Source organism: Argiope bruennichi, chromosome 10, assembly GCF_947563725.1.
Source record: "Argiope bruennichi chromosome 10, qqArgBrue1.1, whole genome shotgun sequence".
Taxonomy (NCBI): domain Eukaryota; kingdom Metazoa; phylum Arthropoda; class Arachnida; order Araneae; family Araneidae; genus Argiope; species Argiope bruennichi.
In genome coordinates, this window is record NC_079160.1 from 118,541,739 (window position 1) to 118,554,705 (window position 12,967).

A 12,967-nucleotide genomic window follows, 5' to 3' on the forward strand; every position below is an offset into this window, starting at 1 on the left:
CCCATGTGTATCATTTGCTCAAAAATGTTAGCCGCAGACAGCATGAAACCTAATAAACTTAAACGACATTTGGAAACGCTTCATTGTGAGTACGTCAACAAACCCAGAGAATTCTTAAAATTAAAATTAAAATCATATTGTAAGCGTCATACCAGTTGCAACTCAACTCCACTCCAAAATGTAATTAATTCAGATTTCGCTTTCTCGATGTAAATATGCTTTCGAAACTTTGCTATGTAAATAATCGCAAATAAAGTGTTCTCTCATATCACATCCATAGTAATTATTGAAGATATTTTACAAATTGGCGTCCGCGACAGGATTATGGATTATCTAAAACGGGAGAGAACACAACTCAGGCGATTATTTACCAAATCGTTGAAAGAAGTTGAAAATGCTGTGAAAATGGAACCGGTAAGTAAAATTGAATTGATACCGGTATTTAATATTTTAAGTGATAAAGCTGAAAGGTTATTTCTGTTAGATGAAAAAATAAGAGTAAAATGGTCCGAAATGGAAAATATTGACGAAGAAGAATTTTCTAATGACCTTGACATAGCGGAAAATTATCGCGATCAGTGGATTGCTTTGAAAACGAAAGTCGATTTTGTTTTGGCTACGAAAGAAGAAAATAGTGATACTTCCTGTGTATTAAATGAAACAAAACGAACTTTTCGCCTTCCCAAGTTGGAATTAAAACGTTTTGACGGCGATATAAAGAACTGGCTCCGATTCTGGGGACAATTCAAAAAAATTCACGATGATGATACTATTGATTCGGATGATAAATTTCAATATCTTTTGCAAGCGACGGAAATTGGTTCATCGGCAAGAGATTTAGTAGAAAGTTTTCCGCCGTCGGGCGCGAATTATACTAAAGCTATTGAACAATTGAAATCGCGTTTTGCTAAAGATGAGTTGTTGATCCAAATTTATGTTCGTGAACTTTTGAATCTTGTTTTAACGCAAGTAAAGAATGGAGAAAATTTCACTTTACGTGCTCTTTATGATAAATTAGAAACCCAGTTAAGAGCATTAGAGACATTAGGAGTGACATCTGAAAAGTACGAAGCAATGCTGTATCCATTAGTAGAGTCAGCTCTTCCAGAAGATCTCATAAAAGAATGGGAACGAACACGTAGCAGAGTTGAAAATAAAGTCAAGCCGAATATTTTGGGAAACTTGTTAGAATTTCTTCGATCGGAAGTCGAGAGTGATGAGAGATTACAACTTGCTCGATCCGGTTTTGCGAAGGATCAAGAATTTCAAAGAATTAAACAGAAAGATAAAATTCCTACGGCAGCTTGTATTGTATCTAGTGAAAAGAAAAGAGCAGAAAAAAAATGACAAGCAATGCATATTTTGTAATAAGTCATTTCATAATACAACAGAATGCTTTAAAGCTCCTGATATGTCACTGGAAGAGAAAAAAGAAATATTAAAGAAGAAAGGTGCGTGCTTTATTTGTTTGAAACCAGGTCATAATTTGAAGATGTGTAGGGCCTATTTGAAGTGCATTATATGCAAGAAAAAACATCATAGTATTATGTGTCCAAATATAAATCAAACAAAACAGAATCCATCACCTGAATTAGATGCCAAGATTCTCCTGTCACCAAGAAATTCATCTACATTATTGTTAACGGTATTGGTGAAAATCATCAATAAAGACAGATCTTTAATTATCCGAGGATTATTCGATACCGGTGCTCAAAGATCTTTCATAAAAAAGGATATTGTGGATAAACTGGGATTGGAACCAGTAGATCAAGAAATGTTAAGTCATGGACTTTTTGGGGGCAGTGAAACTAAACAAAAGTCCCATAATGTGTATAACATTACATTGCAAAGCTTGTGTTCAAATTTCAGGCACAACATTTCCGTTTTAGATGAAAAGAAAATATGTGGTGCTATTCCTCGTGTAAGTAATCCTGACATTTTTCCCATTTTGAAGAGAAAAAATATAGAATTAAGTGATACAGGGGAAGACACTCCTGAAATAGATTTATTAATAGGAGCAGATTACCTTGGTGTATTGCTGACGGGATCAATTGAACACATTGATAAAAATTTAGTAGCCATAAAAACAAAACTCGGATGGACACTTCAAGGTAAACAAACGAAACAGTCAAAATCTTTGGAGAATATTATTTATGTTGCCAATTTAGATTTGACGGAATTATGGAGTCTAGATGCCATCGGTATACGAGATCCTGTAGAAATTAAATCAAGGCAGGTAGCCGATGAAGAAACAGTTGAATTTTTCCGTAAAACTATTAAGAGAAATGAAGACAAGAGATATGAAGTATGTTTGCCATGGAAAAGTGGATATCCAGAGTTAGAAAGCAACAAAGAATTAGCCACTAAGCGTTTGATGTCAACAAAAAAAAATCTTATTCGATCAGGACATTTAAGCGAATATGATGATGTGTTTAATGAATGGATTCGAGAGGGAATTATCGAAATTGTAAATGAAGATAAGAATAAAGGACATTATTTACCTCATCATCCTGTAATAAAGACTGGAGATACAACTACAAAGATTCGCCCTGTTTTCGATGCCTCAGCAAAAGACTCTAAAGGAAATTGCTTGAATAATTGCTTAGAAAAGGGTCCAAATTTATTAGAATTAGTACCAAAATTGATAATACAATTTCGCAAAAATGCTATTGGAATAACATCAGATATTAAAAAGGCCTTCTTACAAATCAGTTTGAACCCAAAGGATAGAGATTATTTTAAGTTTTTATGGTGGAAAGATTTTTCAAGAAGAGAGGAATTGATCACCCTGAGACATTGTCGAGTGGTATTTGGTGCTTCTCCTAGTCCATTTTTACTTGAGGCGACGATAGCTCATCATCTAGAGAATGTCTCAGATGGAAGGAAGGAAACAGCTCATCAACTTCAAAAATCCTTTTATGTAGATAACTGCATAACTAGTTTAGAAACTAGAGAAGAGGCAGCCAAATTTATTTCTGAAGCTAAAGAACTAATGTCTGCAGCCAAATTTGATTTACGAGGTTGGGTTACTTCTGAAGAAATTGTAGAAGAAACACAAAAGAGATATATTCCAATACTAGGACTTTCCTGGGATACTGAATATGATGAACTTTCTTGTAACAGTGTTATAAAAATTTCAGAAGAAAATATAACCAAACGAACATTATTATCTATTGCTCAAAGAATTTACGACCCAATAGGATTTACAAGTCCAACTACTCTAATTCCAAAGATCATTCTACAAAAAACATGGAAAAGAAAAATTAATTGGGATGATGTGCTTCCACCAGATATATGTAATGAATTTTTAGCCTGGTACAAACATGTAAATCTGCTAAAAGATTGCAAAATTCCAAGAAGACTACTTTCAAATCCCTTTAAAGATTGTCAGATAAGTCTTCACTGTTTCAGTGACGCCAGTGAAGCCTCTTATGCTGCATGTATTTTTTTACGTGCTGAATATAACGGGAAAGTTTCAGTTCAATTAGTGGCAAGTAAATCAAGAGTGTCACCAACAAAGGAAATTACAATTCCTCGATTAGAACTATTGGGAGCTCTTATATTATCCCGATTATATTGCCAAGTGACAGATGGACTTGAGGTAAATTTTAATGAAGTATACTTTTGGACTGACTCGACTGTTGTCTTAACTTGGATTAAACGGGATAGTTCTTGGAATACATTTGTAAGAAATAGGATAACTGAAATAAGAAAATATACCAATTCTGATAACTGGCATTTCGTGCCAGGTCATATGAATCCAGCAGACCTTCCTTCAAGAGGTTGTGATGCAAAGATTTTATTGAAGAGCAAGTGGTGGGAAGGTCCAGAATGGTTATCAAAGTCACAAGAATACTGGCCTTTGAATGAAAAACAAATTATTGATGAAAATTTAGTTGAATCAGAGAAAAGGAAAACAATAGTCAGTAATGTGGAGCATGAATCAGTTAACTTTACTGACAATCTACTTTATTTCTCGAAATATACAAAGATTTTAAGAATGCTGACTTGGATACTACGTTTTATTAAAAACTGTCGTCTTAAAGAAAAATCTAAGGAAACCGAACTAACCTATGAAGAAGTCCAATCAGCTGAAAACTGTTTGCTAAAGCTAATTCAAAAGGAAAGTTTTGCAGGAGGCAAGATGAAAGCATTGAAAAATATGCAAACTTTCAAAGACGATTCCGATATTCTTAAAGTTAGAACTAAGCTCATACTGGGAGATGAAGATATTAAGAAATGCTAAGGAGAATTTTGGGCCGAAAGAGTATTGATTATGAAGAATTGGAAACTCTTATCTGTGACTGTGAAGCTACAATAAATTCCAGGCCTCTCACATATATTGAAGATAATTCAGAAGGTCTAAGGCCATTGACACCTGCTTGTTTCTTGCAAAGCATTCCTAGTAGTGATACAACTGATTTAGACGATATCGGCAGTAAAAACCTAAATAGAAGATTACGTTTTATTCAAAAACTACGGCATGATTTAAGAACGAGATTTCGCAACGAATACTTAGCAATGTTAGTGCATAAAGGTCGTCACACCCGAGATGAATCTTTGAATGTTGGAGACATAATTCTCCTTGAAACTGATGGAAAACGCCTTCACTGGACCTTAGGAATTGTAACTGAAGTCCTCCCTGGAGCAGATGGACATTCAAGAGTCGCCAGAGTAAGAACAGCTCAGGGGGAAAAATTAAGCCCATTCCAGAGACTTTATTCCTTGGAAATCAGAAGTTCTGAAAAATTACCATTCATTGCTCAGCAAAAGGATAAAGACACAAACAGTCAACTTCCTGCAACTCCAGCTGTTTCAGATCAAGATTCCAGTGAAGATGATGATTATATAACTAAAGTAACTCCTGATGTTGTCACTAAAGCTGGACGGCGTATTAAAATTCCCAATAGACTCGATTTATAACTTTGTTGCAATTTTAGGTACTCCATAAAATTGCAAGGTGGGAGATTATGTAAGCGTCATACCAGTTGCAACTCAACTCCACTCCAAAATGTAATTAATTCAGATTTCGCTTTCTCGATGTAAATATGCTTTCGAAACTTTGCTATGTAAATAATCGCAAATAAAGTGTTCTCTCATATCACATCCATAGTAATTATTGAAGATATTTTACACATATAAAAAGTAAAAAGCATTTTTTAAAGAAACTTCGTCTGTGAATAAAAAAGTTTTAATTGCATCTTACAAAGTTTCATATAAAATAGCCATATGCAAAAAAACCTCACACCATTGGTGAAGACCTTATTTTGCCAGCAGCAATTGAGATTGTAGAAACTATGTTTAGACATAATTTTTCAAAACAATTGCAGTCCATACCTCTTTCAAATGATACTGTTGCTCGTTGAATTGGTGATATAGCTGAAGATGTACAGTGTCAGCTTTTCTCGAAGTTGCGTGACAAATTGTTTTCAGTACAGCTTGATGAAGCAACAGATAGTAATAAAGATGCTCATTTAATTGCCTATGTTCGATTTTGTAATAATATGTCAGTAGTAGAAGCACTACTTTTCTGCAAACCAATAGAACTCAAAACAACGGCCCTCGCATTATTTGTTATTTTAAATGATTTTATGAACGAGGCAAACATGGAATGGAAAAAATGCGTCGGAATATCCACCGATGGTTCTCGTTCAATTTCCGGAAGATTCCAAGGTATACAAGCACTTGTAAAACAAAAATCGCCTCAGTGCGTCTGGACACATTGCATGATCCACAGAGAAGCTTTGACTTCGAAAGAAATAAGTACTGGTCTGAATATTGTGTTAACTACGGTTGTAACCGTAGTAAATTATATAAAAATGAGACCCCTGAAATCGAGAATCTTTTCTGCACTTTGTAAAGACATGGGTTCAGTACATTCAGCATTACTATTTTATTGCGAGGCAAGATGTTTATCACGTGGGAAATTTTTGCAACGTCTTTATGAATTAAGAGAAGAAATCGCCATTTTCCTAGAAGAAAACAGACCGAAGACCGAGAATTTTCGCGATGGTTTATTTGTAATGAAATTGAACTACTTGGTCGACATATTCGAGAAATTGAATAACTTGAATCTTCAACTCCAAGGAGCAAATACATATATGATGGATACGAGTGATAAAGTTAATGCTTTTTGTAGAAAATTGGAATTGTGGAGCAGAAATTTAAAGCAAAAAAAAAACCTAATAGTGTTTGCAAATGTGAATGATTGTGCTAAAACTTACAAGGCTGAAGAAGAACATGTAAAAGTTGTTTTTGTAACCATTGAAAATCATTTAGCCATGCTGGCAAATAATTTTAAAAAGTATTTTCTTGCTGACGACAAACTGATAGAAAGTTGCGAGTGGGTTAGGGATCCATTTCATAAGACTCCAGAAGGACTCTCAATTGACGAGGAAGAAAAATTCTTTGACTTCACGACAAAGTACAAAACTAAAAGACAATTTAGTAATAAATCATTATTTGAATTTTGGGCAGGAGTAGAGGATGATTTTTCTGCACTAAAAACAAGAGCATTTCGCATTCTATTACCAGGTTCAACATCCTACCTTTGTGAAACTGAATTTTCTACTATGGCTTCTTTGAAGATAAAATATATAGATCTCGGCTAAATATAGAAACAGAACTGATAGTGGCTATTTCTAATATTAAGCCTTCCTTCGAAAAACTTTGAAAAACTTTGCTTTGCAAAGAAGACCCAAGGAAGTCACTAATAATTATTAATTTTTTTTATTCAGTATGTTTTGATTAAGTAAGTTTTTATTTAGTAAGTTGTTTTACTTTAATAAGTTATTAAATATGTCAAAATGTATTTTGTTTTCTGTGTGTATTTGTGCTTTCCTTTCAGTCAGTTAATCAATTTTTTAAAATAATATTTTCTCTTGAATATTCTCGTGGCCCCCCTCTAGTGTGCTCAAGCCCCCCTAGGGGGGCGCGCCTCACAAGTTGAGAATCGCTGCTTTAATTCACGTAATTAACTTGATATCTTATTATTTTTTAAAAAAAGAAATCACTAATTTGTTTTCAAAATACTCAATATAAAATTATTCAATGCAACAAAAATTATAATATAAATTCTACGTTTACTGACATTGCCGAATATGACGAAATGGGCATGTGATACCTTGTGTTAGCTAAGATATGATTTTAGAAACAGCAGAAATATTGTAAATGCCAAAGGCGTCTCAAAATGTTTTAAAAAAGAATAAAAAAATTTAAAATTAAAAAAAAATTTAAAGGAAAAAAGAAAGCATTCTTTAAAAATCAATAGGAAAAGCTGTTTCTATCAACAGATAGCAGAAAAAGAAAATTCAGAATTATTCTTGCAGTCAACAGATGGTGGTATGTAACTGTATAATATTACGAAAATGATAAATGTTTATTGACGTATTCAATACGAATTTTGTAATATCGTGAAACTGATGCATGGGAACTCTGAACTTTGCTTGATTTTCATTGCTGCAAAAATATTATAAATGTTAAAGGTTTCCTGCAATATATTGAAGGAGAAGTAAAAAAATCATCCCTATCTTAAATCTAATGGTACAGAGTTTATTTAGTACGGAAATTATTAAATACTCTTAAAATTATTCTATTCAGGTAAACCATAAATAATTACGATGAATAAACTGTACTTTACAGAGAACAGCTTTCTTCACTTCTAATTTATGTCAAATTTTTTTTATAAATTGAATTAGTCACACCAAAATAAATAGTTTCAGAAAAATAAGTCTCATACTTTTAAAAGAGCAAAAACTTTAGAATATAACTTCCTTAATTTATTCCAAATTCAAATCTTAGTCACGACTGGAAATAATATAATAACTAAGAACTGTAAAAAATTAATTGAAGCAAAATGACTATTTAAATTAATCGGAAAAATTATATGATGCTTTCCATTTAGCAAAACAACTTAAATGAAACTCCGAAACTATGATCTATCCCACCTCCACCCCCCATCTCAAGTCTCTCTACTCCAGTGAGGAGGACCCGATCAATCAACTGTAAGACTAGCACACAATATTGCATAATGTTATAAAATTTGCAAAAACGAAATAGTATAGTCACATTTACAACATTGAAATAATATAAATAAGTTTACAATGCATTCTAAAAATCAATTCCAGTTACTTATCCGAGTATGAAAAAATTAACATAATTACATATTATTTTCTAACCTAAAAGCGCTTCACGTTTAATTTTCTCTCACTTTATGATTCGAATAAGTGACTTTTCTGTTTGCATGTGGCATCTTACCTACTGAGTCAATGTGATCTAGGAATCCGATTTCGCACAATAGGAATATAATGCAACTCTACACCTAATTTTGGAACATCCTTTCAGTTTAGTAACCATTTTTTACAGTTTCGAGTGAAGATTGTGATTTGAAATCAAAGAAGAAGCGATTTCACTCGTAATTAATATTACAATAAATTATGGAACTTAGGTTATACATACATGCATATATGTACACACACACATGCATGCATGCATACTTATGTTTACTTATTTCCTGACCAATTCCCATTTTTCAAGTTAATTATTTCTAATACGCGATACACAAATTGCTGATTCTGTAGTTCCCATGAGCAGGAACGAAAGGATAAAAATCCTTACACGTGCACATTTCTTTATATATGTACCTATGGTATCTCTTTATAAAGGTACCTAATCCCAATCAGAATCTCATTATAAAATCACTGAAGGAAAAAATTTCGGTCTCTTTGTTCTTGTATCGCAATGTAAATTGACGTCAGTTTGTCATCGTTTTGTTCTTGTACAAATTATGACTACAGTGGTAAAATAAAAAGAAATTAGAATTTCAGAAGTTTTTTCATTTCTGCCACACATCTGCGAAATTATGTTAACGTATATATAACGTGATTACGTAATTTATATATATATATATATATATATATATATATATATATATATATATATATATATATATATATATATATATATATATATATATATATATATATATATATATAAATGTGTGTGTGTGTAAGCATTATTTTATGTGAAGAAGAATGCAGGTGCGATAAGCAGTGAAGAGACATTGTAAAGTTCGTTTTATTCTCTCCCGGGAGGCACGCATGATTTATTTACAAGAAGGCGCGGACCAAGGCACGTCCGCCACAGCACGACACAAAAGCAGAAGTCGGGAAGAGTGAAAAATAAATTATCCCTCGTCTTATATAACATGAGATATTGATACGGAAGATATTTTTTTATAGTGCTAATATATTATTAAGATTCTGATAGGGATTTCTGACGTATGTCAATCACAAGTAAGGGAAATAGGGATCTTTTAAATAGAATGTGTTTACTGGACATTTTTCTAGCCTAGAATGTGTGGGCGTTTGGCCGATTCAGCAATTTTAAAAAGCTTCTCTTGAATTAATTAAGTAGAAACAGTGGAATCGGATCAGGAAATAAGAGAATATTTTAGAACGACTTTGATATGTGCTAAATTAAGATAAAACTTTGTAAATGAATTAGAATTGAAATCAGAGTTTAAAATATCCTTAAACACACACACACACACACACACACACACACACACACACACACACAAGAAAATCAAAAATATTTTCATTTTGAACTTTTAATTAAAATTAAAATCTATTTCTGAAAAAAAAAACTTAAAATGATCACAAGGGGTTAATATTGTTGGACAAAGTCAGACCTAGCACAGAAAAAATCCCTTGCTTGAATCCCTGCCTGAGGGTGACCCTTGAGAAAGTCTTCAGGCCGGATTCTTAATTTCTTCCTTTTTGGCTCTATATTTATTCTTTTTGCTAATATTATTTTGGTATTTTTATTAATTTGGTTATATATATATATATATATATATATATATATGTGTGTGTGTAACAATATTGTTGTGAAGCATGATGTAGTTTGAAGACATTGAAGATACTTTTTATCTTTTAAAATTCTTTTTAATATCCATCGGGAAAGCATAATTATTTACAAGCAGAGACGCGGACAAGACGTCCGCCGCAGCGCAGACAAAAGCCGAAGTGGGGAAAAAGGGTCGAAATAAATTATCCCTCGCCTTATATAACCTTAGATTTTGATAGGGAAAATATTTCTTCACAATGCCAATATATTAATAAGATTCTGATAGGGATTTCTGACACATGTCAATCACATGTAAGGGAAACACAGGGATCTTTTAAGAAAGAATGTGCTTACTGGACATTTTTACCCCTTCACGCCGAGCGTGTGAAAATATCGACATTTAGCTGACTAAGCAATTTTATAAAGCTTCTCTTGAATTAATTAAGTAGAGACAGTGGAATTGGATCAGGAAATAAGAGAATATTTTAGAACGACTATGATATGTGCTAAATTAAGATAAAACTTTGTAAATGAATTAGAATTGAAATCAGAGTTTAAAATATCCTTAAACACACACACACACACACACACACACACACACACACACACACACACACACACACACACACACACACACACACACACACACACACACACAAGAAAATCAAAAATATTTTCATTTTGAACTTTTAATTAAAATTAAAATCTATTTCTGAAAAAAAAAACTTAAAATGATCACAAGGGGTTAATATTGTTGGACAAAGTCAGACCTAGCACAGAAAAAATCCCTTGCTTGAATCCCTGCCTGAGGGTGACCCTTGAGAAAGTCATCAGGCCGGATTCTTAATTTCTTCCTTTTTGGCTCTATATTTATTCTTTTTGCTAATATTATTTTGGTATTTTTATTAATTTGGTTATATATATATATATATATATATATATATATATATATATATATATATATATATATATATATATATATATATATATATATATATATATATATATATATATATATATATATATATATATGTGTGTGTGTAACAATATTGTTGTGAAGCATGATGTAGTTTGAAGACATTGAAGATACTTTTTATCTTTTAAAATTCTTTTTAATATCCATCGGGAAAGCATAATTATTTACAAGCAGAGACGCGGACAAGACGTCCGCCGCAGCGCAGACAAAAGCCGAAGTGGGGAAAAAGGGTCGAAATAAATTATCCCTCGCCTTATATAACCTTAGATTTTGATAGGGAAAATATTTCTTCACAATGCCAATATATTAATAAGATTCTGATAGGGATTTCTGACACATGTCAATCACATGTAAGGGAAACACAGGGATCTTTTAAGAAAGAATGTGCTTACTGGACATTTTTACCCCTTCACGCCGAGCGTGTGAAAATATCGACATTTAGCTGACTAAGCAATTTTATAAAGCTTCTCTTGAATTAATTAAGTAGAGAAAGTGGAATTGGATCAGGAAATAAGAGAATATTTTAGAACGACTATGATATGTGCTAAATTAAGATAAAACTTTGTAAATGAATTAGAATTGAAATCAGAGTTTAAAATATCCTTAAACACACACACACACACACACACACACACACACACACACACACACACACACACACACAAGAAAATCAAAAATATTTTCATTTTGAACTTTTAATTAAAATTAAAATCTATTTCTGAAAAAAAAAACTTAAAATGATCACAAGGGGTTAATATTGTTGGACAAAGTCAGACCTAGCACAGAAAAAATCCCTTGCTTGAATCCCTGCCTGAGGGTGACCCTTGAGAAAGTCATCAGGCCGGATTCTTAATTTCTTCCTTTTTGGCTCTATATTTATTCTTTTTGCTAATATTATTTTGGTATTTTTATTAATTTGGTTATATATATATATATATATATATATATATATATATATATATATATATATATATATATATATATATATATGTGTGTGTGTGTGTGTAACAATATTGTTGTGAAGCATGATGTAGTTTGAAGACATTGAAGATACTTTTTATCTTTTAAAATTCTTTTTAATATCCATCGGGAAAGCATAATTATTTACAAGCAGAGACGCGGACAAGACGTCCGCCGCAGCGCAGACAAAAGCCGAAGTGGGGAAAAAGGGTCGAAATAAATTATCCCTCGCCTTATATAACCTTAGATTTTGATAGGGAAAATATTTCTTCACAATGCCAATATATTAATAAGATTCTGATAGGGATTTCTGACACATGTCAATCACATGTAAGGGAAACACAGGGATCTTTTAAGAAAGAATGTGCTTACTGGACATTTTTACCCCTTCACGCCGAGCGTGTGAAAATATCGACATTTAGCTGACTAAGCAATTTTATAAAGCTTCTCTTGAATTAATTAAGTAGAGACAGTGGAATTGGATCAGGAAATAAGAGAATATTTTAGAACGACTATGATATGTGCTAAATTAAGATAAAACTTTGTAAATGAATTAGAATTGAAATCAGAGTTTAAAATATCCTTAAACACACACACACACACACACACACACACACACACACACACACACACACACACACACACACACACACACACACACACACACACACACACACACACACACACACAAGAAAATCAAAAATATTTTCATTTTGAACTTTTAATTAAAATTAAAATCTATTTCTGAAAAAAAAAACTTAAAATGATCACAAGGGGTTAATATTGTTGGACAAAGTCAGACCTAGCACAGAAAAAATCCCTTGCTTGAATCCCTGCCTGAGGGTGACCCTTGAGAAAGTCATCAGGCCGGATTCTTAATTTCTTCCTTTTTGGCTCTATATTTATTCTTTTTGCTAATATTATTTTGGTATTTTTATTAATTTGGTTATATATATATATATATATATATATATATATATATATATATATATATATATATATATATATATATATATATATATATATATATATATATATATATATATATATATATATATATATATATATATATATATATATATATATATATATATATATATATATATATATATATATATATATATATATATATATATATATATATATATATATATATATATATATATATATATATATATATAT

At 31.8% G+C, this 12,967-nt stretch overlaps 2 protein-coding genes across 2 annotated transcripts in view; one reads left to right on the plus strand and one right to left on the minus strand.

Moving 5' to 3' along the window:
• Positions 1–12,967, minus strand: part of LOC129987866 (DNA-directed RNA polymerase III subunit RPC4-like) — a 71,430-nt gene that overhangs the window by 42,595 nt on the left and 15,868 nt on the right. The window lies entirely within an intron of this gene.
• On the plus strand, positions 325–4,923 carry LOC129987756 (uncharacterized). Its single transcript, XM_056095697.1, has 4 exons — positions 325–414; positions 1,027–1,311; positions 1,577–3,834; positions 4,329–4,923. Exons 1-4 carry the CDS (start codon positions 325–327, stop codon positions 4,921–4,923), a joined length of 3,228 nt encoding a protein of 1,075 aa, XP_055951672.1.

Excerpts from the sequence above, each read along its gene's own strand:
- LOC129987756 (XM_056095697.1), top strand. The coding sequence starts at position 325 with ATGGATTATCTAAAACGGGAGAGAACACAACTCAGGCGATTATTTACC. Across the intron at positions 1,312-1,576 it reads TTCCTACGGCAGCTTGTATT|AATCCATCACCTGAATTAGA; the intron begins GTATCTAGTGAA and ends CAAACAAAACAG. Across the intron at positions 3,835-4,328 it reads TGGTGGGAAGGTCCAGAATG|GCCTCTCACATATATTGAAG; the intron begins GTTATCAAAGTC and ends AATAAATTCCAG.